Raw genomic sequence first — 27,174 nt, 5'->3', positions numbered from 1 at the left:
CTGTAGTCTAAAGGAATTGCAACACACCGTAGTGTGTTTCTTTGTAAACAAGGAATTGCAACATACCGTAGTGTGTTTCTTTGTAAATAAGGCAGAATAGTTCCCCTCACCTAAAACCAATACTTTAAACAAATGATCTCACTGAAGTGTGATGCCGTGGTGACACTCTTCATTGCAAAGAAGTAGGAAGAGAGCTAGATGCCTTGTGACAGAGCATGCCCCCATCTGGCAGAAAGCCCAGATACCATGGGATGGCTTCAAGCTTGTTCTCAAATTATGTTTGAGGGTTATAGTGAGGTCTGAACATTAAGAGTTTTAAAAGATTTAAGGGGTTGGTTTTTTTTAGCGTATGCAATCGAAGACCCAACATACAGAGAGATCTAGAAGATGGTTCTGGGGAAGAACTTCCTTCTCTTCCCCTCTAGCAGCTCTTAAGATAAAGAAGCAGATCACCTGGAGCTTGCTGTAGTCCCCACCACCACGGCAGTCAGATTTCAAGGCACTTGAATGCCACAATGGAAGAACCTGGACTTCACATGTAGCCACTTTGCACTCACTTTGAATAATGCAGCAATAAGCCACTTTGAGGGTTGTTGTTTTACAGTCAAGCAGTATATAAACTGTACAAAATAAATTAAATAAAATGTTATACCAAAGACAGTTAAAGTAAGTTTGCTCAGGCTTATCCCAACTAATTAACTCATCCATTTCCTTTGGATTTCATGTATATTTTAATAAATTTGGTTTTATATGTTAACATTTTATCTTCACTGGAATTTTATACTTCAAGATCTTTACACAGGAAGTGGTCTGTGTAGACATTACTTTAATAAAAACTAACAAACTGGGCAACAATATTATCAACTCCTTGTTCCCTCTTCTGGATTTAGAACTTGTATCCCTTTAAAGTTTGTCACAAGACGCCTGCGTGCAAGACACATATTCTCTCTCCTCTTTCTAGAGCAGCATCCATCAACCACAGGCACTGGATAGATCCATGTTGAAACTCTACATGGGTATAATTTCTGCTTTTCTGAGGCAAGCAGAAAAAATGCATGACTGCTCTTTCAAGAGGTCAACCACACTCTTAAATCCCTAACATGGGCACACACAAGCCAGAAAATGCTTAAGTCAATCCACCCCATTTTCAACCTTGAGCTGGATCAGGAAACAAAGTTCAGTTCTTACAGAAAGCAGATTGAGTAGCAAGTGCTCCTTTAATCATTTCATAACATGGTTAACTCCCTGACACAGAATTTTACTCTTTAATGATGACAGACTTGGCATCACTAACCCTGGGAAAAGACACTGTGTGCTGTCAAACAAGAGCAAACTCTTGCCTTTGAACTTCTGCAATATTTACTCTTTTGCATACATCCCATATATACTTCACGTTATGCACAATATTTTTGATCTTATTTCCACATGGGTATATGAGTTATTATAGGTCTTCTGTTTTTAATCATTCTAAACTGAACTGGGTAGAACCTCAATTTCTAGATTCCATTCATGGATTTGTATCTGCACCACAAAGCAAAGCTATTTAGACTAATAACTTCTCCAAAGAATCTCGGTAACTGTAGCAGAAGAAAACCAGCAACCACACAGCAATCATAACCAGGGGACTTCAGGAAAGGCCATGGCAATCAATGTTTTACAACTATTTTATGCTTATGGTGTAGATGTGGTTTGGGAAGCAAAAGGAAAGAAATGTTACAAGTGGAATGTATGTAGAAACCACATAACAAATATACCACACCAGTAACTGCTTTGAATGAGTTCCCCGTAGTAATTGTATCATATAATGCAGGGGATTAAGATTCAGAAACTGAAGATAGGAAGAGAAAGTGCCTCTAATGTGGAAGATGAAGTTGCTTTTTATACTACTCATCTGAATTGCACCTCTGCATTGCTTTTTAGTTTCCTTGCAGAATCACTAAATTCATAAATGAGTTATTTGGGTGAGAGAGAGCACATTATGACAAACACAAGTAACATTATCAGATAGTGATCAAATTACAAAGGCCCTCAGAGGTACTCTTTAAATTGCAGTTAAAGTCTAATAGTCTCTCAAGAAAAAGCCTGCCAACTGATCCATAGAGCCACTGAGTGTACGTAGTAGGAAACTGGCCTTTGATTGCCCCACAATAGATGTACCAGCAACTTTGGCAAATTTCAGTACTGTAAAATGCTAATAGGATTTATTGTTGCCAGTTGTGTTCCTAAATACCACTTTTTATTTAAAGGCGGTCAACGTGGTGCCTTCCAGATGTTGTTGGACTTCAACTCCCATCACTCTTGACTACTGGCCATGTTGGCTGGCGCTGATTGGAGTTATAGTCCAACAACATCTGGAGGACAATAGGTTGGGGAAGGCTACCCCAGGTCCCCGTCGCTTCAACCCCTACCCTATAATTATTTTTCCTTTATAAGGAGAAGAAAAAAAGATACATTTCATATATTGCTGAAAACAGGAGGTTACTATTTAAGAATGAGTAGGAGAGTTCATATGATCATAACTCAGTGTGGTAAGTCGTGCTATGAATGTCTTTCTAGCCCCTCCCTAAATGCAACTCTTCAATTAATTATAGTTTCCCATTTTGTCTGAACTATCGTTAACTATAATTAATGGAAGACTTCCTGTTCTGTTCACTTGCTTGCACAATGGGAGGATCAAAAGGGCTGCCTAGGTGATTCTGAGGCTCATTCCTATCTTGTCTTCTTAAGCAGAGACATGATTGCCCCAACACACTCATTGTTGCTGGCCAAGGGACCTTTGGGAACAGTGAAGCAAAAAGACAAAGTTTTGATTAGAATTGCAGTCGTGACCCAGTTTTTAAAAGATGTAAGAGAAAGGAAGCTTAAATGCAGCTAAGGAAATTTCAAATTATAGCTGTCACTTTTTTATTTTTTTAAAAAACACTGCACTGAAAAGGGGCCTGGTGAGCCTTGAACAGAGGGAGAAAGAGAAATGAAAAAAGTCCCCAGGAAAAGCAACAGACTGGCCACAACTATTTATTCCAGACAACAGGGAACTCTTAGAACTCAGCAGAAAGGGAAGGCATGCATGAACTTGCAGCGATGTCATAGGTTAGACTAAACAATAGTTGTTTACAAGAGAAAGTAAGTTTTTTAAAAAATGATCCTGATTGGCATCCGTTCCAAGTCCACATGCTTATTCAGAAGCACGTAGCACTGCTGCCAGGAACAGGCATAAGTAGGCTATCATGTGGCTCAGTACATTTTCAGGCATGATGTAGCTGGGCACCTGATCTTTTTTCAAAACAACTTTGGAGGACTGTTTTCAATGAGACTTGTACTACTTTTCTCCAGCAGTTAATGAAGCTTTCCTAGTTAAAATCACGATTTAGCAGTTTATACTGGTGCGTATCATCAGCTTGTAGGAATAAGATGCAGCTCCTTTTCTGCACTTATTTTGTTAAATAGTCACCTTTGCTGTCAATTTTGCTTTCCTTTGCCAAGCAACCAAAAAGCTGGCGTAATTGGTGGGCAACTCAGTCACCCTTTATTTTGCAGTTCAGAGCCAAAGCCACACTTACCAGCATAATGCACAGGGATTTCTATCTTCGGCCCTATGACGTAATGTCCCTCCTCCAGACTATGAGCTGTAATTGTGGTCCACTGTCGGCATGAATGAATCAAAAGGTAATCACTCTCCCTAAGACCTTCTATAGCTTCTCCTGCAAAAAAAAATAAATGAGAGCAAACAATCAATACCATAATCAACATGTAGAACACTTTCAGATACCACATACAATGCTTGAGCTAATATATTATAGTATATTAGTATAGTGGCCAACTGGTGGATCTGTGAAATCCCAGGTGCAAATCTAATCTCTGCAATGAATTTAGTATGTGGTCTTAGGCAAACAGCTGTCTCAGCTTTTGGACTGCATCTGCATTGTGGGTCTACAGTGCCAAATTCTCACAGGGTTACAGCAAGATTTACTGAACTTAATGCAAACATATATATTACATTGATACTTTTTAGTTCTGGTCTATTGTCATTGCCATTTCAGTGTCTGGCAAGCAGGGCAAATCCATCCATCTTCAATTTCCATTGAAATTCCTAATCTTTCCCTACTCTCTCCAAAGCAAAAAAAAAGTGCAAGCTGTGCCTCTTTTATAGGTTTCAGGAATATTATAATGATCCTTGGGTTGCTATGGTGTGTTCTGAAGCCAGCTTTTGATAGGTAAACAGTGATGTAGGGTGGAACATTTTCCATAATGACATTTCCCCCCACAGTTATATTTTTCTGTGCAAGGATCTTTTCCATTTCTAAAAAACAACACCATTTCATAAAAATTAATGCCATCAACAAAGGACCATGTCAAAGGCTGCTCCTGTTCCCACCACTGGAGTTGGGGGTGCAGTAATTGTGCCCCTCCACTAGTAAGGAGATGCCATTAAAACACCTGATCCTATGAGCTACTATGCCATCAACCTGGGCCATGTCTCTTCAGAAATTGTCTACTAGTCTTTTACTTCAAGGCTACTATTATTCTGGATCCACCTGAATGCACATTATATGCTGAAATAACCTATGTTAACACAGAAAACAGAATCATCTTGATAAATCATGGCAAATTCATGCAAATTCCTAACTTTAGTTTGGAAGAAACCAAGCAGGCTGACACAGGCCTAAATTAGTTGAAATTGTAACTTAGGGTGGAGCAAAACCCAAATAATTGGAAACAAGCTATCCTGTCACAATGTTTTCTAACTCTTTTAATGTCTCTCTCTGTTGGAATGGGGCAGAATGGATCAAGATGTGTTAGTAGAACTGAGACCAAAAGAAATTTATTAATACTTCAATTTGGCACTGGTTTTCTGTAGACATGTTTTATGATTTCAGGAGGAAATTTACTGCATTTCCCATCCTCTCCCAACCCATCCCGAATTCCTGCTTTCTGATTCAAGCCAATCCTTTTGTTGTGAAACACCTACTGGTGCTATAGCACAATGTAATTTAGATGCTTTGTAATCCCTCCTGTCTGGGAACCAGGTCACTGAATATTGCGCTTGTGGTGATTCTGCATGACTTGTACCTCCTTCCTACTCTCCCTTCTTGGGTGGCACACTTGTAAAGTGCAGTCCAGGGCAGACACCCATCTGCCTACACGTAAGCACACTTTCTCTGCTACAGGCAGTGGAAAAATCCAGTATATGAATACGAAGGAGAGTCACACTTTGCTACACGATTCTTCTCTTTGGATGCTAGGGAAGCACATCCAGTGAGGTTTTCCTTAATACCCAATATTCTTTCTGCAAACAGATTGGTGAAGTGTTTTTCTGCCTGTAGAAAGAAGTATGCTGCCATGGCTCCTATGAATGCAGTTTCCCCAAGACAGTAGTCTTCCCTATTGTTCAAATCTGATGATACTTGCTAAGACAGCAGGACAATCAATAAGCATCATCATTAACTGACTTGTTTTGTTCCTCTCTGCCATGCATCTTTATTTCCTTTATTTTACCTCCAACCCTGGAAATGGTTTGAATGTGTTCCGCATTATTGTATGTGGAGCTAAACCAGATCTGGGCCTAGTTAAAACATGACAGGAGACCACCTAACAACCTGTGCAACCTCAAAACTTTTAAAAGAAAAAGGAAGTTATTCAGACCACAAAATGCATCTGTTCAGAAAGGCATTTTAGACAATGTCTGTGAGTGAGTTTGCCTATTTTTGATGCTGTTGGTGAACTGTTTTCATTGACACAGTATGATTTTAAGTGTTGTTTAAATTATTTTTTTTTAATCATTTTCTTATGTACACCCTGGAATCCTATGGGCCAGGACATGGCTTATAAATATAAATAATGCATCAGTAATATAACATGCGAGTCATATACTCCTCACATCTTACAATACAGGCAGGCAAAAGACAGCTTGTTATTTGTAAAAGAAACTTTAGTAATGCCCATTTCTGTTTTAATCTTTCTATAAACCTCAGGAATCTTAATTCTTAGCACACTAGTCTGAGCATAATCAATTGTTTAATGTGGAGCAGCACACTGATAAGCACCCCCTTTTTCAAAATGGCTATTTCTACATTCATCTGCTATTATCAAGTATGAATACATTACCAAAACAATTTACATCTCTCTGGTATCTCAGACATCCTCAAATCTTTCATACAAATATATTCAATGTGACATTTAATTACTTTTTTTTTTAACTCAGACATATGGCTCATGCACTTCAATACATGTTTTTATAGTCAGTGAGAAATAGCACTTCTTGCCTACAGGCTGTTGTGCAATGATTCAACTAGCTACTGGCATTTTCCTAGCACTCAAACGTGAAAGTGCAAACACTACTATATTTCTCTGTGTTCTCCTGAAAGTTCATTATTTGGATTTTGGAAATCTTTTTAGAATGCAGACAAGCTCAGGAATTGCTAAGCAATAACACAAACATGGATTGCATGCTATGTAAAAAGTGTGTGTGTGTGGGGGGGGGAGAACCATCCCAGAATGCCCTGTGCCAAAAAACGATGCGGCCTTTGTAGTGCTTGTATAATGATTTCTCAAAGTTTGATTGCCACACATAATTAAAACTGGACAGGAACAGTGAGCGTGTTGATGAGCTAATATTACAAAAGCTCATTAGTAATACATTCATTAAGATGGCATCTAGCTGTACCATTTGCCAGCAACCATTCTCTCTACGTACAAAATGCACACTGCATTTGTTAATTAGAGGGTGGCAACCAGAGCAGAAACCTATTTTCTAAGAACCCTATAACCAATAGTCTCAGTCTATGTTTCTGCCCTACAAATCCATAAACACTCCATCAATCTGAGAAGGGGGGATGACAAAAATATGTTCTTCCCCCAAATCAATGGGATAAAAATGGAGCTGTAGATATGATCCTATTATAAGCTGCAAGACAACCCAAGAACACAATGCCAATTCAGTATTTGAACACTCACTATGGAGGAACTTCAGGGAATCTTTAAAATAAACAACCAAGCTAAAGACAAGCACTGTAATTCCCAAGCCAACGAATACGGGAATACTGATAGAGAAAGATGTTGCCTTTACACTTCTAGAAACAAAGCTCAAAGGCACTGCCTCATTGCTCTAGAATGGAAGCAAGTGATAACAGACCTATTTCTCCATTCATAATGATGAAATTTTCTATGCCTACGTAGGAATGAAACCAGCAGATGTGAAATACATCCCACTCCGGCTCATTTAATTGTACTCCCACATAGTTTGGCATATGATCTTTGAGGGAAGCTATAGCAAGGAAGAATGCAATCTGGTTCCTTCAAAGGAATAAATATTAGGCTAATGAGATCACTCTGGCAATCTCTCTCTCTCTCTGTATTCCTGCATTCAGGGGGTTGGAATGGATGATCCTCAGAGTCCCTTCCAGCTCTATGATTCTCTCTCTCTCTCTCTCTCTCTCTCTGCATGAGCACATCAGGCCCTGAAAAGGGGGAGGGGGAGGGAGCTGAGTACACTTGCTCTGGGCTTCAGAAAGCTAACCTGGCTGGGGCCCCCCAACCTCTGGGAGACACCACTCTTTGGGGCAGGTGGGTGGGACAGCTCAGAGACCAGGGACAGCAGCAGCTGCTGCCTGGAGAACTCCCAAGGAGAAGGGAGAGGAGAGGAGGCTGAGGGAACACTCCACAAGGGAGGATGTTTGAAAAGGGTGAGGGGCTGCCAGCTCTGCAGGCAAGGGGTGACATAACTGGGCTCCTAAGCCCCACAGGTGTGCCGCAGAAAGAATGTAGTTGATTAAGGGAGCCATGGATTCCAAGGTTGAAAACCTCTGATATAACAGGTGGGTGTGAGGGGGGGGGGGGCTGGTTGGTCAAGATGAACCTTGGAAAAGTGTTACCTTGACCCTAACGGGCCATGCACCAGCCTCCAAGGGAAACTGCACTATGCCGATAAAACACACTGCATTTCCAACCACCAACCAACCATTCCCAACACCTAGAAGAACTTCCAGCTTAGCCTCCAACACAGTGAAACCTAAACCAAGCTCCCACAGTGTGGGAGAAGGTGAGCTTGGCACATATAAGGAAAAACTTGCAGCACCTAAAATTTCCGGATCATGGCTGCAAAGTGTTTTCTAATTACAGTGAGCCAGGCAGAACTAGAGCCAATTTATTTGAAAGGTGCCAAATATAGAGTGACATTAAGTGCATTTCCCCCCACCATAAAAAGTTGTTTTACTTATAAAAGTAAGAAAACAAGTGACTCATTCACTCACAGAAATAGGATGCTGTATGTGATATAAACCTAGCAAAAGCTGATTTTTTTATTTTAAAAATGCCCACAAAAATGGTAACTGTGATAAGTGCCTATAATAAAGAACTTCTTTCCATTCCTCCTGCCTTTGAACAGACAACATCCATGCTCCATTTTCTCTAGCTCTCACAGCTACCTAAGCTGCCTTTCAGCAACAAACATTTATATCCCCTCTTTCCTCTTAAACGAATTCAGTTCTATGCATGCCTGTCTGATTTTTGTTGCCTTTTCCTCTCCATATTTGGAATTATAATTTTACTACCCCTTAGCCATTACCAAAGAGTTGCCAAGCTAGCTTAAATACTGCCTGTATAATCAACTTTTTATTTCTGTAACAGCCTGCACATTAATCCATTTTTTTGCTATTTGCAATTGTTTATAAACTTTGATCTGCTGTCTGATTACTATTTCCCCCATCATAAGTGTAATGCAAGTATAATTTGCCCTATGAAATGTGCATAACTGTGTGTTTCTCCTCAATGTACATATGTTTGTCATGTACTCATGCATCTCTTCAACACACGTAAATGAGGCCACACAGTAAGAGCTTGGAGTCTAGCTTTAAGGCAGCACAATAAGTTTATTGTTTACATGGTATGGAAGTGAAGATAGATGTCTGAACCTGAAAGTTCCATGCTTTTTGGTGCATGGTTGAATTTGTAAGCACCTTTTGCTTAAAACTTTTTTCAAACCCTAGAAACTATATTTGTGGTTTCAGGAGTGTGATTATGTCACTATAACATTCAACCGGACTTCTTTTGCTGGGATTGCCTATGATTCTTTGATACTGTTATTCGTCCTGGACACTTGGGATAACAGGATAACACTAGAGAAGCAGGAGCCAGTTATTGTGCACTTTGACCATCTTTGGTCAACAATATCTGAAGCCTCAAAATTAACAGACTGTGTACTTATGTACTACGTTTCAAAAACATATCACAGTGTCACAGCAAGTTATGCATACTGTGAATTGTCCCTCCAAGCTCAGGGACTGCGAACTTCATGTCAATTAAGAAATGAGGAGATCACTGGCATTCTATAATAATTTTGAAGGCTGTCCATTAGTTGAATTGACTTTAACCTCAATAGAGCAGCAAGAGGAATGAATAAAATTTAACTGTGGGGGAAAAGCAGCTGTCAATGCCAAACGCTTTGTCCCTTTCAGCCACCCTGAGGAGAAAGTTCTGTATCAAGATGAGCTTTCTTGGTATGAGGGCCACTCAGCAGTATTTGAGGGGGACTATGAACGGACACAGTTTTACATTCTTACAGTATATTAGCGGTGATCCTGTTTCACAATTTGACATTCAGAGAGAAGCAGAGGAGCACAATAAATTCGGCCAAAGCAAATGTATATTCTTTGTTCTTTTTTAGTACTATTGAGCAATGTAACTGAATTCTACAAAGGCAATTAAGATGACATTTAAAGGGGGTCTGTGTTGCATACTGCAAATAACTCTGCTGACTTGAACAAGACAAAAGTGACCCATTTTTTTTTCTTTTTTCCACTTTTATTTGAGATGGCAGCCAGCCAGCTAGATGTCTTTACACTCCACTGGCAAAATTTACTACTACAGTGCTGAAATAATTCCTGTATTGTAGCAGCACAGTAGTATATCACCATTTATACTCTGTTTGTTAGATGTCACAAGAGCCTTTTAAATATAAACATTCATTTTTTGCTTACAATCCTGACACCTACTGTGCTTCAGACACAAAAAGGAACTGAAGCCTTCTGCTAACAGCTGAAGCACATGTGCAAATTAAAACAGCCTTCTTTTTTTAATCCAAGAACCAAACAATGTTAATTTTCTGATCAATAGAACTTCACAAATGTTTTGTTTTATTTACAATGCATGGCTACTATTGTTATACCTCCTTCAATAGTAAGAAACTTCCTTCAAAGCTTTTCTCCCCCTAGTCAGTAGAAAGATGAAAGAAACATCTCCTAAGATTTTTTGTACTTTGGTTTGGTCATCTAGCCCAATCCCCTGTAATGCAGGAATTACAGCTAATAATAAAGTATGCAGTTCCAAAGGCTGCAGAACCTAGAAATGAATGTGGGTGGGTGGCCTTTATGAATATATTCACAAGACTTTAGTATTGCTAGCTAAAGAGCTGCTGGATGTTTTTAAGTTCTATTCTCCCCTTGCGGGACTATTAGCTTGTATAAGGCTTTTCCAACCAATTGATTCTTCCAGAGGGGAACTAGGACCATGAATACTGACTCATAAGCCAGCTAGCCCTTTAAGAGGCTCTTCTTGCTGGTAAGCATAACAATAACTCTGTCATGCTACAAGGCCCTGGTAATAACAAGACTCGCAGTGATTCAGATCTAAATAAGTGCCAAGGCAAACCATACGTTTTGCAATGTATGGAGCATTCTTTTTTTTTGTAAAATAAAGTCATGGCACACAATAGGAAAGGTGGAACAGAGGAAGGAAATGTTTTGTCTAAGAAGAGCTAGGTTTTTTTAGATAAAGTGTGCAGGCTGTCACAAAAAAGAGAAATCAACCCATGGGTTGCCATGGGTTGGAGAAGAAAGTAACCTGTAGCTCTTCAGATGCCAACCCCATCTCCCATCAGCTCCAGCCAGCATGGCCAGTGGTCGGGGATGATGGAAGTTGTAGTCAAACATCTGGAGGGCTAAAGGTTCACAGCTCCTGCACTCAAGGCGCAGGAGCCCTAATACTGAAACATTGGTCAGCTTTCTTCCAGTGAGGATGTGCTGAATACCAAATGACTTTATGCTTTTCTCTCCAATTAATTGGATGTTTTCATGGGACAGTAATTCATAGGAATCAGTGAATTCCCCATGGCTTCTGCAAATGAGCGCCCACACAGAAGCTTGGCAGCACTAGGTAGCATGGGTTGGACTGCTGCCACTCTCCTTTGTCTTTCCCTACGATGCTACAACTTCTCTCATTGCTCCCACATCCTCTTTCCCTCTACTTTGTGTGGAGAAGTCCCATCAACTCATCAGTTTGCTCTGAGAGCAAAAGGGTGAAAGGATGACGTATTAGAGCTCCAGTTAGGAAGTGTGCATGCACACGAAAGCTTATACCAAGAACTAACTTAGTTGGTCTTTAAGGTGCTACAGGAAGGAATTTTTTGTATTAGAGCTCAGGCTTCCTGGTGCCCACTGCAGAGGATGTGGAGAGGGGGACACTCAGCAGTATGGAAACCTTGAACCAGCCCTGAAGATGAACACACAGTTCTCACAATTCAGTTCTGGAAGCAGAGGATTATGTTACCCAGTAGAAAGTAATTTCTCTCTCTCTAATGCAGCTGATTTACCTTCTGAAATGCTTCCCCCCTCCCAGTTATGAAGAGGTGGGTTGGCTAGCAGCAGACCCAAACTCCCCATTTAGATGGACCTACATTAGAAGGAAACTTTGAATATATTTGCTGTCTTTTCAGCCAAAGTTCTCTAACTGCAAGTCATACAGAACTTGGCTTGGTTTGGCTTTTTAAATCACAACACATATCCTATTTTTCAAGTTTTTGCAGTCTGTTTGTGCAATGGGTAAATGGTCCAATACAATTAATTACCAAATGTATTGAAAAATTTCCCTCCATGTGAATGCTGAACTAATTTGGAGAGCCTGACAGAGGGATAATTTGATTTGGCTAGAGGCCAGGGAAACAGAAGGGAGGAGGGAGGCAGGAGTTGGACAGCATTTTCTGTTCTTATTTTGCATTTTAGGAAGAACTGACCTCTTGAACAGAAGTTCAGAGAAGGTTCAAAGACAGATGTAAACCAGCATAAAAGTTACATCAAATTTTCAGGTATTGTTCAAGTTCTTTGAGTTGTTCTACAATTTAGTAATGCCATATTTCAACTAAGGGGTATGAAAAAGCTGCTATCTTTTTAAATGACAGATTAGATTTACTTCCTCTTTGCTACTGATCAGCTTTACGCCAATTGCTGTTAACTGAACATGTGTTAAATCAAGGGGGGGCGAGTTAAATACCATTTGGTTGACAGTTATTTCACATAGTATACCTGTTCCTGAAATTTCACACACTGAGCAAAGCAACAGATTTTAACACATTTAATTAGAAGACAGTGCTTTGACAAGAAAAAATAATTTTTTCATCTGTAGTAACTTATTTAATTATACTATGTCCAGCAAAAAACAACACACACCTTTTAAATATGTGGTTCTGTTAAGCCAGAGGTTGGCAATGTGGCATGTGTGAGCATAGTGGTCTCCTTGAGGATTCTATCTGGCACTCACAGAGCCTCTGAAATCTCTCTATTCATGGCTCCCTTGGCCATAAAGTGATTGTTGTTGTTGTTGTTGTTGTTTAGTCGTTTAGTCGTGTCTGACTCTTCGTGACCCCATGAACCAGAGCACGCCAGGCACTCCTGTCTTCCACTGACTCCCGCAGTTTGCTCAAACTCATAGAATCATAGAATTGGAATAGACCACAAGGGCCATCGAGTCCAACCCCCTGCCAAGCAGGAAACACCATCAGAGCACTCCTGACATACGGTTGTCAAGCCTCTGCTTAAAGACCTCCAAAGAAGGAGACTCCACCACACTCCTTGGCAGCAAATTCCACTGTCGAACAGCTCTTACTGTCAGGAAGTTCTTCCTAATGTTTAGGTGGAATCTTCTTTCTTGTAGTTTGGATCCATTGCTCCGTGTCCGCTTCTCTGGAGCAGCAGAAAACAACCTTTCTCCCTCCTCTATATGACATCCTTTTATATATTTGAACATGGCTATCATATCACCCCTTAACCTCCTCTTCTCCAGGCTAAACATGCCCAGCTCCCTTAGCCGTTCCTCATAAGGCATCGTTTCCAGGCCTTTGACCATTTTGGTTGCCCTCCTCTGGACACGTTCCAGTTTGTCAGTGTCCTTCTTGAACTGTGGTGCCCAGAACTGGACACAGTACTCCAGGTGAGGTCTGACCAGAGCAGAATACAGTGGCACTATTACTTCCCTTGATCTAGATGCTATACTCCTATTGATGCAGCCCAGAATTGCATTGGCTTTTTTAGCTGCTGCGTCACACTGTTGGCTCATGTCAAGTTCGTGGTCAACCAAGACTCCTAGATCCTTTTCACATGTACTGCTCTCAAGCCAGGTGTCACCCATCTTGTATTTGTGCCTCTCATTTTTTTTGCCCAAGTGCAATACTTTACATTTCTCCCTGTTACAAGTTCATCTTGTTTGTTTTGGCCCAGTTCTCTAATCTGTCAAGGTCATTTTGAAGTGTGATCCTGTCCTCTGGGGTGTTAGCCACCCCTCCCAGTTTGGTGTCATCTGCAAATTTGATCAGGATGCCCTTGAGTCCATCATCCAAGTCGTTGATAAAGATGTTGAATAAGACATCTTCAAGACAGAACCCTGTGGCACCCCACTAGTCACTCTTCTCCAGGATGAAGAGGAACCACTGATGAACACCCTTTGGGTTCGGTCAGTCAGCCAGTTACAAATCCACTGAGTGGTAGCATAGTCAAGACCGCATTTTACCAGCTTCTTTACAAGAATATCATGGGGCACCTTGTTGAATGCCTTGCTGAAAACTCATGCTGGTACCTTCAAGAACACTGTCCAACCATCTCGTCCTCTGTCGTCCCCTTCTCCTTGTGCCCTCCGCCTTTCTCAACATCAGAGTCTTTTCCAGGGAGTCTTCTCTTCTCATGAGGTGGCCAAAGTATTGGAGCCTCAGCTTCAGGATCTGTCCTTCCAGTGAGCACACAGGGCTAATTTCCTTCAGAATGGATAAGTTTGATCTTCTTGCAGTCCATGGGACTCTCAAGAGTCTTCTCCAGCACCATAATTCAAAAGCATCAATTCTTCGGCGATCAGCCTTCTTTATGGTCCAACTCTCACTTCCATGCATCACTACTGGGAAAACCATGGCTTTAACCATACGGACCTTTGTTGGTAAGGTGATGTCTCTGCTTTTTTTGATGCTGTCTAGCCATAAAGTGATACAGATGGTAAACTCCCCCCCATTGCAAAATATCATAGGATCATAGCCTTGTAGGGTTGGAACGGACTCCAAGGGCCATCTAATTCAACCCCTTGCAATGCAAAGCACATAAAACTGAAGGAGGAAGCTATAGGAGTGGCACTCTTTCCCCCTTCCTCTTTCAGCTCTATGTGCTTTCCAGGAGGCAGATTAATTCTACTGGATCCAACTTTCACCCAGATCCCTTAGAAAAGCAAGGGGTGTGTGTCTGTCTCTCTGTGTGTACACACATGCTGATCTGGGAGAGAAGTTATTAGAGTGGATGGCTCTCATCGCACTCACTCAAAATCCAAATGTGCCTATGGGTCTAAAAAGGTTGGTGACCCCTGCAGTAAGCTATATTATCTAGCAGGCCTGTTTTCTATGAATTTGTCCAGTCCTCCTTTGAAAGCCATCCAACTGTGCAGCTGTCACCACCCCTTGTGGCTGAAAAATCCACAAGTTATCTGCTGCACGTAGCAGCAATTTTTCTTGTCTGAAGCTATACCAGTTTAATTGGGTAACATAGAATTCTAGTAACATGGGAGATGGAGAATTTTTTTTATTCCACACCATGCACGATTTTAGAAATATCTACCCCACCCCTCTTACCTGGCTTTTTCTTACCTGCTAAAAAGTAAAAAGCTCCAAGGATGGGTGTAGCCAGGGGGGCAGCTGCCCCCCCAAATCAACAAAACTAAATAAAAATACAGAGCTAACTGAGGTTCTGCCTGCCCCCCAACAAAAATCCTGGCTATGCCCTTGGCTCCAAATACTTTAGTCTCTCTTTGTAGTGAAGGCATTCCAGTCCCTGACTCATTTTGGCTGCAGTTTTACCACTTCTAGGATACCTCATTCAAGATGGGAGGTACTCAGGAATAAACCAACTTTAGGACAGTCTTTAGCATCAATATGATCCTATCCCTGACAATGAGCAAACCGCTCCAAAGTGCCTCCCACCAGCCCTCTGCAAATAATAATAATAATAATAATAACAATTTATTATTTGTACCCCGCCCATCTGGCTGGGTTTCCCCAGCCACTCTGGGCGGCTTCCATAGAAACAAAAAATACAGTAAAATATCACAGATTAAAAGCTTCCCTGAACAGGGCTGCCTTAAGATGCCTTCTAAATGTCAGATAGTTATTTATCGCTTTGACATCTGATGGGAGGGTGTTCCACAGGGCGGGCGCCACTACCGAGAAGGCCCTCTGCCTGGTTCCCTGTAGCTTTGCTTCTCGCAATGAGGGAACCGCCAGAAGGCCCTCGGCGCTGGACCTCAGCGTCCGGGCAGAACGATGGGGGTGGAGACGCTCCTTCAGGTATACTGGGCAGAGGCCGTTTAGGGCTTTAAAGGTCAACACCAACACTTTGAATTGTGCTCGGAAACGTACTGGGAGCCAATGTAGGTCTTTCAAGACCGGTGTTATGTGGTCTCGGCGGCCACATATGGGGGTTAACTGAGTTCACAGGCACCCTTTTATTCAACAGGTGGTAGCAATGGCTCCCACACAGAGGATATATTGTGTAGGATGGCATGATGCAAGGATAGGAGTATTGGATTAGAACTGGGGAGACTCTGGTTCAAATCCAACTCGGTCATGAAACTCAAAAGGGATCTTGGTCCAGTCACCAGCTCTCAGCCTAACCTACTTCACCATGATGTTGTGAGGATAACATGAGAAGGGACCATGTACTCTGTCTTGAACTCCCAGGAGGACAGGTGGGACAGAAATGTAACAACTGAAATATGTGGTTCGACCACGCACACCACAAAAAAACCTTTGCTTAACCGATAGTCTGCTGGGTTTCGCTCAAGGTCAGTTTTTAACTGCTATTCTACTATTTTTCAGCGCCCAACTTAGAAGGCGTTAAAAGGGGACTATACAAATTCTGGAAGAAAAGGCTATTAAATGTGACTGCTCGTGATGGTTGTCATACTACCTCTAGGATGCTAGATCTAGTGAAAACAACAGTGGGAGAGAGCTCTTTGGCGGAAGAGTCACAGGTCAGCGGCAGAGCATTTCCTTTGTGCACAGAAGATCCTGGATTCAATCCTTGGCACTTCCAGGCAGGGCTGGGAATGTTCCTTGTCTGAACCCCTGGACAACTGACACCAGTTCATGTATTGTGGACAAAGCCAAGCTAGATGACCAATGGCGTGACTTGGTACAAAGCAGATTCCTATGTTCCTTTTGTCTTCCTGTTTGCAAAATTCTCTTGACATCTGCTTAGTCACCATGGGAGGCAAAATTCTGGACTAGCCGAGGCCTTTGGTCTGATTCCCCAGGGCTCTTTTTATGATCAGCCTGAATTCTACTGGTTAAGATTAAGGTTAAATGTTGGAGAAATCCAATTATTGCCAGGTATATCCTGGTCCCCCTTATCAAACTGAGGCCCCACCCAGGCTAACAAAGGATTCAGACCAAAGTTCTAGTACTATCTGCAGACACATCCTCCTGAGAATTTTAATTGAGCCTTTCGACCTGCCTACTCTGTAAGGATTTCCCTACTGGCCAACTACAGTCCAGCTCCGCCACTTACTCATTTAGGCTTTCCTGACTAGAGTATATGTGCTGGGAAATGGTTTAGAGCTCATTGACAATTATTTCCATTAGGGGATGCTATTAACCTGACGTGTTGCTTTGGCATATTACAGAAAGGCTGCTATATGACTGTTGCAGAGGCAGGATAATATTAACACAGATTTCTCGCTGCATTAAATTGATGTAAAATATTAGCACGAGATTTTTTATGGAAGTTCTAAACAGTGTCAGTGGGGGAGCGGGAATCCTTTGGGGAGGAAGAGCAGGATATAAGATCAATTTAAATAAATAAATTGGTTTTTAGGGTGTGTTCTCAGTTCTCACATGCCCACCATTTGCCCTGATACACAAACGTTTAGGGGAGATGCACAGATGCACACTTAATGTTTAAAACACACTCGATACACATGACTGTTCTACACCATAAATTCAAAGAGCACCCAACACACATTTAAAGCACATGACCTCCTCCAAAGAACATTGGGAACTATAGTTTACCCCTTACAGAGCTACATTTCCCATCACCCTTAACAAATTACAGTTCCTGGTGTTCTCAAGGGGTGTGTGTCATATGCTTTAAATGTATGTTGGATGCGCTTTAAATTTCTGGTGTTGACCTGCCCTTTCAATTTGTTGCTTCCAGCAAAGAGTAGGGGAGAAGCAAAGGGGAGACTTGCAGCAGCCTGCACTAACACATTGCACCCTGGTGCTAGACCACAGTTAAACATTAACTATGGTTTGACATTGCATGCAAACTAGGCCATTAACAATTCATTGTGGGAAGTTGCTTAATATATTTTGGAAATGTTTAGTATGCATCAAGAAGAGTAAAGAAAATAGAGAGGCTTTAACTTGGGAGAAGGACTGAATTCGCAATCATACCACCTTCGTATTACGTATGGCAGGATCCCATATTGTATTGCTTCCCACGAATTTATCTATTACCGAAGCAGGAAGTTAACACAATACAGCATATTGGATTGCACACGATCGAACATAAAGCAATGCCGTCACACTGAAAGCTATAGTCACATCCTTTGCCCATATCCGATTGTCTGTCAAAACACATTGAGGCAAATTTATTCTCAGCCTAACCGTCTATACACATCTACTTTCCAAGTACTGGGTTCAGTGGGACTCACTCTCAGATATGTTTGCATAGGATTGCAGCATAAGACCTCAGACTAAACTGCAGAGAACAGTCTGGCACTGGGAGCCATAAGGTACTGAACAAGTGGAGGCTCCTCCTCTTCTCTATTCAATTGTACAATACAAAGAAAACCATTTACAAAAGCTATGTTTATTATTATTTGTTATTTTTATTAATCACTCTTTTCACAAAAGTAACTCAAGGCAACTTACAGAAAATATTAATTAAGCAATATTAAGCTGTATAAAATATTGCTCAACGTATAAATCAAGCAACTCAACCAGATGCTGTAGAATCATCATCACCATCATCTAAAGACGGGCCCTGACTGTGGGCTTACAGACTGTAAGACAAGAAAAAAAAGCAAGAAAATAATTAAGGAACAAATCAGAGAGGAAGGCCTCTGAAACAGTGGGAACTACTGCAGAGAGAAATCTTCAAAAGCCACTCAAGCTAATGGGAGCTTTGGGAAGGGGGTGATGGGACCGTGGCCTGTGAGGAAAGGGTTGAAAGGTTCTCCCCACGGTCTTTATCAATGGCTATTTATAGTAGTGTTCTGTTTCAGAGAGATGCATGACATCAAATCATGGATTTGACGCCACATGTAGTTTGGCCCTGGGCATATTGTCCCCTTATAACATGCTAAATAACACCTTTGGAATGTGGCCTGAACTTTTTGTATGTGGACGAATAAGACTTTACAACACAATAATAACTGGTCTCTCTCTCTAAACAGCAGCCATCTCCCATTGCAGTTATTAAAAAGATCAGTTTAACCAGAGGTCACAAGTCATAGCTGCCTGCCTCACAACATCCTCTTGTAATAGCCTTTCTACTTCTCAAGTGCAACATAGTTCTCTCTCTCTCTCAGGGCAGCCTTGAACAATGCACACTTATACTGCCAATAAGGGAAAAGCACTTTCCTCCAAGGCTCTTTTCATTCCTGAAAATGAACTTCACAAGAGCTCAAAGGGAACTGTCAGAACCGAACTAAAATATATATGCGTGACTCATACCAGAATGGTGCTATTGTCAGTTATGTTTATATGTACTTAAACGGATTTCTTTTATTTTTGGCCAGTGCTATAACAGGGGTTCTCGTGGCAGCTTGTTATAAGGCTAAAAACGAATGAAAAATTCATTCACTAAAACAAGCACCATCACCTAACCAAACCAACAATTCATATTTACACCCCAATGAAGTTTTATACTTTTGCAAAGCTGCAAGCAACTGTTGCAAGCTGGGTATAGGCAACAGGGGCTCAGCTCACTTGCGTATACAGAAATGAGATCCCCCCCCCCCAAGGAAATAACATATGCCAGGGAAAGACAGCAAACCATACCAGGTCAAAACGCTTTCAGAAATGGATATCTTGGGAAACAGCAGCAACAGTACCGTATTCCAAACTGTCAACAGACTGAGCTGTATGTTTCTTCTTACAACCCGTTAGTGGACAGCACACATAACATGTACCCAACATACAGGACTCTGTACACATAATTGTGAATGGTGTACTAGATATTCCCCATGGCACATGAAGTTAGCTTTCTCTTAGTGAAGTTAGCTTTCTCTTAATGAAACTAGTATAGGACTTCACAGCCTACAGTTATTCTTCATCAACTTGGCAATTACAAGTTGCTTGGAATGACCCCAATCCACCTCCTCAAAAAACAAAACAGAAAAACGTGCCTTCTTCCATGTCAGTATTATGGCCTCATTACACAGCCTCCTGCCCAGTTCAGACCTATCAAATCTCTCCAATGATCGCCACCTTCCACTCCTCCCGCCGTGATACACCAGCTCCCCTGCCCTGGTTCTCATTTTAACAATAGCATGTATATATGCATAGCCAAAGCCATTTGTTTAAAAACATGGTACTTGGAACCTGTGGGAGCTACCAAGGCCAGTAGCTGTGAAGGAACAGCACTTATTTTAAGTCATTTCTATACTGCTCTTCATTTTAAAATACGTCAATCCTAAGGTGGTTAACAAAAAAGCAGTATCTTACTGGCACAAGAAAAGGACTTCAAGAAGTTTACTACAGCAGTTTCAAGCATACCAAAATTGGTGGTTATCTCAGGGTTCAAAGACACTGAAAAGGAAGTACAAGAACTGCCTCAAGTACCAGAGAAAGTACAAGGCTTAGTAGAAGGCTATGATAGAGGAAAGGGGGAAACCATTCCATATTAATCAATAAAAATGAATTAGCTGTTTAAAATAAAAGCAGCTTTAGACATCACATCACTAGGCAAAGAGCTAACATGAGCTTTACTGCATTGGAAGATGACCTACAGTAGCAATTAAATCTCCAAAGGATTGCATTGAAGCAGGAGGAAGTAGTTTGTCAGGCAGTTATAACCATGATGAGTGGAAAGAGGAGAAAGAACTCACTTGAGCACAACGGGCCACATTCAGCCTCACGGCTCTTAGAAGCAAGGGCGTTAGGCTTCTTACAACATTTTGTTTTCACATAACGAGTGCCACAATATTTCATTTGTAGGTTGCCTCAAATGAGTGTGTCTGTGCAAAATACCTTAATGTGAGAATGAAAGCCTCACTCCACATTTAAGTGCTATAGGAATTACGTACCCCTGTGGCAAGGACATGCTCACAGGCCCCAGGCTGTGTTGGTCAACCAAAAAACCAAAGCTCTTATATCCAAACTGCTAAGTATGGTGGGACATATTCCTTTTCAAAATCTATCTGGCATCATCCTTGCCAGAAAAATAATGTACTCGTATAATACTATACTGCTTTCTACACATCCATCATATCTTTTCAAGGAGCCAATAACATCAGCATGTCTCCCTAGTTCTTATGCAAGACACCAGCATGTCATGTGTATCTATTTTCCCAATGAATCACTTTCTTCTGGCAAAACAGTGCCATCAAGGAAACTAAGGAACAGTGTACTGTAATAAAAGAGCTCCTTTCTACAAAGAAATTCAGGGCCATGCTAAACAATGCAAGATTCCTTTACAGTACTTTTGTGTATATATAGGAAAAAAGCATGAAAACTGCTTTTAGAGTGAAAAAAATGCATGAATCTACAAAAATTGAGAAAAATTCTTTCTCTACTGTAATTAGTCACTGCTGCGAAGTAAGTGTACACTACACAATGAAAAGTGTGTGTTCGCTTGACACAGCTTTCTACATCATTTTTGAACAGGTCCACAGATATGTTTTCCTTCCTCAGCCCCAATTTTGTCTGCTTGCTATTCTTTCAAAGGAACTTGCTGCAATTTGGTTGTTTACCATTCATTATTGTTTCCACAACATTCCCTTGCAGGAATGACTCTTACATGGCTTCCCAATACCCTCATGCATTTTAATTGCGTACTTTCTGAAGTTCCAAAGTCACCCAGGCAAAAATACATACAGAGAGCTCCTAGCAGAAGTGTCCACACATAAAAAGAATAATACCAATGGTTAATAAAAAGCCAAGATACTGCAGTGGAAATAATATGCGGCACAAGTAAAATGAATTCTATCTCAAGAATGTAAAATGCAACTTAAGTTCTGCATACGGTAGTTTTCTTTGCCGTGGCTTTCCGACTCCGGATGTATTTGGGCACATGTCTGCTCCCCCTCTCCATATCCTTAGACATTCAAGGCTAATTATTAACATAGAGAGGGAAAGCACACACACACACACACACACACACACACCTATTTAGAGCTATTTTCATATTCATTCATTCAGTCTTATTAATAGCTCTGCACAAAAAGATACTGACAGTAAAGCCTTGTCCTACAACCTTGTTGTGAAAATAAGCTGATGCTGAAGGAAATGTCTTCTGCAAAACCCCTCACAAAGATACTGCTCTGGAAGCAATGCAAAGTTAACAATATGCACCAGACCAACCAAGGACATTCTACATGTGTAACAGTCCACAGAACAGTCCAAGTGATCTAGAGCAGCCTTTGCCAACCTGGTGCCTCCCAGAGGTTCTGGACCACATCGCCTATCAATCCCAGCCAGCACGGAAGGCAGATTAGAATATACTGTTGTTGGCAGAGCACAGTGGCTAGGAAAATGAACTGTGGGCTCAGAGAATCCCAGTTCAAATCTTTCCAAAACTATGAACTCATGGGATGACCACCAGGTACTCCTTTTGTACAAAAGTGGGGTAATGACTAGCACAAGAATATTGATGGGATTCTATTTTTTAAAATAAACTGTTTATTTTGTTTTTGTAATATATCTTTGCATGTAAGGATTCTTAAAGTAATGCATCAAACTGTAATGCATCAAAGTAATGCTAATAACACTGAACACTTAGGAAAATTATTGTAAATGCAAAGTTTGATGGTGATGATGTTGGCTTTCCTAATTTATTCAGTGACAAAGTATAACAATCAGGGTCAGGTTGATATACACATACACACAAAGTCTAAAACCCACAATTGGATAGTATTTGTATCCAACAAAAATGTCACAAGGTAGTGAAGCAGCTTTCAAGTTCTCCAAAACTCCATGCTAAACCAAAAGTATTCTACTTAAGTGTATATGGGCAGATAGCCCTTAGGACCCTCACACAAAGGAGCTGGATTATTTGCCATCGGAAGCACTTGTGCTTTATTGAATATGCAAATGCAGTATTTTTTTCTATGTATACCATCAGAAGTAACTATTTAACTACTTTTAAAGATATTCAAGATCACTGAAGTGTGTCCAGTGTTGCCATCACTTGATATATCCAGATTCACATAGATACCGTTCAGAATGAAAATACGGGCCATGTATTTCTATCAGGGTGAAAGAGGTGAAGAAATTCTAAATTCTTGGAAACAACAGCTGCTAATGAGCAGATCTTGAATTTTATCAAGTCAACCCCTTAGTATCTCACTTTTCCCATTAGCCAAATGGGCCAATACTATTTAATGATGTTTTCAGCAGTCTATTGTGAGAAGGACAATATGAAAGAGTGTTTTGCACATTTTTAAAAATTAGGACTCAATTGGAAACTTAACCCCTCTTCAGACAATCAGGAACTTGGAAAAGCAACACGTGGGGGTGAGTGTGCTACTTTAGCCTCCCCACATTGCTGTCCATGGGTTAGAAGACAACTGCCCAAAGCAAGGAACCTCATGTCCTCATCATGGAGGCTCGCAAACAATGTAAACTCCCAGAAAATCAGGGTTCTTTACTACATGGGAAGTCAACACAAGTCACCCTCCAACTTGCAGGGGGGGACAGATTCCCATAACCTCTGCCATGTACTGCTTCTTCCAGTTCCTGGAGCCACGAAGAAAGTCTTGGACACAAACGGACAGTGATCATAGAAAACGGAGATGTGTGAATACCAGGAGACTAGGTGGATTGCAAAGGGCATTCAGAAGAGAGACTTGCACAAGAGCTGTAATACAGTGAGAAAAAAAGCCTTAATCCTAAAGTTATAATGACATCAAGGGTTGAATTCCAGGAAGAAATTATGATTAGAAGGAGATAGCAGAAAATTATGGAGAGCAGCATAACAGTTCAAAAGCTGCAGTGGAAAACCTTCCCACCTCAGTTCTCCACTTCCCAACTGCTTGCCGATCACACAGTAGTTACATCCAATGCAAGGGGAAGAGAGGAACACCAGCAACTATTTTTGCACTGCTACATTTGAGAGGAGAGGAAAAGCGGATGAAAACCCAGTAGACAGGCCCCTAATAATAGAAATGCACCAGTCAACAACCCTTCTATGCCCTCCTTTATTAACACGTTATATAACTTGGCTATTCGTTTTAATTCATAGACGTCATCTGATAATATGCAACCACTCGAACAGAAGAGTCAACTGTTAACTAGAGAATACTGAAGAAAAATTCAGGCAGGGTGCCCATATGAAATGTGCCGTCTTTGGTTTAATGAATGTCTAGCTTAATCAATTGGGAATACCTTGATAGATCTGGGCGAATAGGTGATGCAGGGTTGGAACCATTATCTAGTCAATATTTAAAGAGGCATAAATATTGCATCATAGCTGTTGCTCTCCTGCACTGCATATGTAAACAAGGCAGATACAAACACACTTCTCCAAGATAGAGAATGATTAGCAATTCCATATCTTGCCATTCTAATATGAAATGTTTTTTTTCATAACTTGAAAGTTCAATTTGTGCAAAAGGCTTTTAAAAAAGATCTTTCAAAGGATTCAATTGTAAATAAATCTAATTCAACGGTTGGCACAGGATATGGGTACACAAGAAAATGGATATTCTGTGTGGGGGGGGGATGATGGGGAAAACAAAATCAAACATAAGTTTCAATCTGAAGCTACCAAAAAAAGCTTTTGGCTAGCTGAGAGAGCACAGATGACTGAAGAAGTAATTGCAATGGTTATAATTACTATAATGTGTTTGTTTGACAAACATATCTCCATAATAAAGGAGCTGGGGGGAAATAAGCACATCATACTAACCCTTTCAAAGTTAAACACAGCTTGCCAGAATAGCCCTTCAACAGAAGAGCCTATCAACCATACTTTGAAGGGAATTGGATTTCTGCACCAAGCTATAGAAGCAATTCTTAGTTTATGCCCCTTTGGGAGGGGATTTATAACCATTTCTTCTTTCCCTGTACCACTCCTGTTAATGTTGCCGTCAGTAAGAGGAGAAGCTGAGAGCCAATAGCCATCTCAATAAATCTATGGGCGAGCACAATTCTTGCTCTGAGATTACGCAGAGTCCTATACTTTGCGTTTTGGACCATAAGCCAACATAACACACCTGAGCCCATCTGCTTGAGTGGGTTTCTTAAGCACGCAGCTCTTGAATTTGCGTTGTGTTCAGGGGCTCTAATATCCCAGCCGCAAGTCAGCCCAGGTGATTTGCAACGGGACCTAACTTCCAGCTGAATTTCTTGGGATCGCAGCCAGGGCGACTAAGGGAAAGCCTCTCGACTTTCAGATATGGTAAATTAAAAGGGCCCCAATTCGCGCAACAGGGAGCAACAGCGGGCAAGAGGCGAGCCAGGGGCCATTCCGGCGCAGCTCACTTGCCCCCTCCTCTCCTCCCCATTCGGCGCGCCGGCCGCACCAGCTCCCCGGGCCCCGACATCGCCCCCCGCCGCTTTGAGCTCCTTAAGCTCAAAGCCCTGGCATTCGCCTCCTTCGTGCCCCATTCATATTTTAGTCACGTGCCCCCTCTCCCCAATGGGCTCTTCTCCCCAGAAGGACTCGCGCCTGGAGTTTGGCCGGCGTTCAAGTGGAGCAGAGGCAGAGTCTGGCGACTCTTTCCGAAGTGGCTGGGGAAGGAGGAGAGCCAGTGCCCGGCTGCCCAAGCACCGCCACCACCGGCGCCGCTTCTCCCGCTCCCAGCCCGCCGGAGTCCGGCCAAGTTTCCAAGCGAGCCGCTTTTCCGCGCGGCCCTTTGCGCTCTTTCTACTCACCGCCTTCCAGCCTGACGACCTGAGGCAGGCGGTAGGTGCTCACCAGCAGGTCCAGCGGGACAGACACGGCGCTCCACTTCACATCCTTCAGACTGGAGCCCGGCGAGGGCCCCGCATCCATGTTCCCGCCCTTCTTGGGGTCCGGGCGGCGGCGGGGGTCGTCTGGTGGCGGCTTCGCCCTCCTCAGCCTCGACTCTCGCCGCCGCCGCCGCCGCCTCCCCAGGCCATGATGGGCTTGGCTTAAAAGCAAGGCGAGTCGCCTTCGACAGCTGCTGCTGCTGCTGCTGCTCCTCCGCCGGCCCCCCAGCAGCAGCGGCGGCGGCGGCGTGGGTTGCACAGACGGCGGCGGCTCTTCCCGCTGGCTCCTCTGCTTGCAGCTCCAGCTGACCCAGTAAACGCCATCCCAGCACGGACTGACTAATCAACAAGGTGCGAGCGACGCCTGCGCAGTGGGCGCCCCTCCTCTTCTCCGCTCCCCGGGAAAAGGGCAGCCCAGGCGCTCCCTCCTGGGGGCGTGGAGAGGGAGAGAGAGCAGGGCCGGGCGCGGGAGGAGACGCGCGCAAACGCTGTCGCTCTCGCTCCCCCGTCCGGCCGCTCAGGCGCCCTGCAAGCTGCGGTGGCGGCGGCACGAGTTAGGAAATCGGCGGAAGCACCAAGTAAACGCGTGGAAAAACAAGCTCCAAGCCGCTTACTCGGAGGAAGTAAACCCGGTTGGAAAGAATGGGATTCAGAATAAACATGGCGAAGGTGACGCGGGCTGCCGCCAGATCGATATGTCTGTGGTATTAACCTACAGTTGGGTTAATACCATGGGCGGTGGCAGCAAGGAGCTCTCGCCCCCACCCCCCAGCTGGATTAACGTATATAAACTGTTATTTTTCTTTTAGCGATCTCGACATATGGCACACACAAACCACTATCTAGAAATAGGCTTTCCCCCTTTTGTGCCCCCCCCCATTTTTGGTCTGCTGCTGCCCCCACTGATAAATACTATTATTAGGATCAACCAAAATGTCACAAGACAGCGAGCAACGTTCTGAGTTCTCTAAAACTCTCCATTAGACGAAATGTTACACGAAAGGGGGGAGCGAGGACAGAGGACAAGGGCAACAAGGAAAACAAACTAAGAGAAACTATAAGAAATGAGGCTGCATCTTATTTTGTTTTATTTATTACATTTATATACCACCTCTTCCTTCAAGGTAGTGTACGTGGTTCTCCAATCTCCCCCCATATTATCTTCACAAGAACCCTGTGTGGTAGGCTAGGCTGAGAGACAGTGCCTGGCCAAAGATCACACAGTGAGATTCATGGCTGAGGGAGGACTAAATCCCCAGATTCTTGTCCAAATTTAGACTTGGTTCCAAAATGAAGACTGGATTATGGATTGGATTAGACCCTGCTAGATGCTTTAGGACTCAATGATCCCTGTTTTTGAAAACCTAAATCCTACACTATACAGTGGTACCTCGGGTTAAGAACTTAATTCGTTCTGGAGGTCTGTTCTTAACCTGAAACTGTTCTTAACCTAAAGCACCACTTTAGCTAATGGGGCCTCCTGCTGCTGCCGCGCCGCCAGAGCACGATTTCTGTTCCCACCCTGAAGCAAAGTTCTTAACCTGAGGTACTATTTCTGGGTTAGCGGAGTCTGTAACCTGAAGCGTATGTAACCCGAGGTACCACTATATAGGCTACCTGAGCCTTTGTTTCTGTGGTTTTGAACAACCCCCAGACGTCTGCAGAGATTTGACTCTCTTTATTTTTCACACTCTCCTCGTTTTTTAGAATGTTGTTCTTCAGAAGTCCAATGTGACTCTGCTGACAATTGTCCACTTACACAT

The 27,174-nt window shown here is 42.3% G+C and overlaps 1 protein-coding gene across 4 annotated transcripts in view; it reads right to left on the bottom strand.

The window, feature by feature from the left end:
- GAREM1 (GRB2 associated regulator of MAPK1 subtype 1) overlaps window positions 1-25,576 on the bottom strand; it is a 77,355-nt gene extending 51,779 nt beyond the window's left edge. For 2 of the 4 annotated variants that reach the window (XM_081014427.1, XM_081014429.1), the window contains exons 1-3: window positions 25,334-25,471; window positions 18,167-18,297; window positions 3,561-3,701 (exon numbers count right to left, since the gene is read on the bottom strand). Coding sequence is in view for 2 of the 4 variants with exons in the window: in XM_081014429.1 (XP_080870555.1) it covers window positions 3,561-3,566 (6 nt within the window). In the remaining 2 variants the exon portion in view is untranslated. Of the gene's footprint in view, window positions 1-3,560; window positions 3,702-18,166; window positions 18,298-25,333 lie in introns of all 4 variants that reach the window. The other 2 variants (XM_081014428.1, XM_081014426.1) reach the window with 2 other exon arrangements.
- Between the last annotated feature and the right edge of the window lie 1,598 nt (window positions 25,577-27,174).

Source organism: Podarcis pityusensis (assembly GCF_964106645.2).
Source record: "Podarcis pityusensis genome assembly, chromosome: 7".
NCBI lineage: Eukaryota > Metazoa > Chordata > Lepidosauria > Squamata > Lacertidae > Podarcis > Podarcis pityusensis.
The sequence above is the reverse complement of the archived record's forward strand: the minus strand, read 5'-3'. Positions and strand labels throughout refer to the sequence as shown.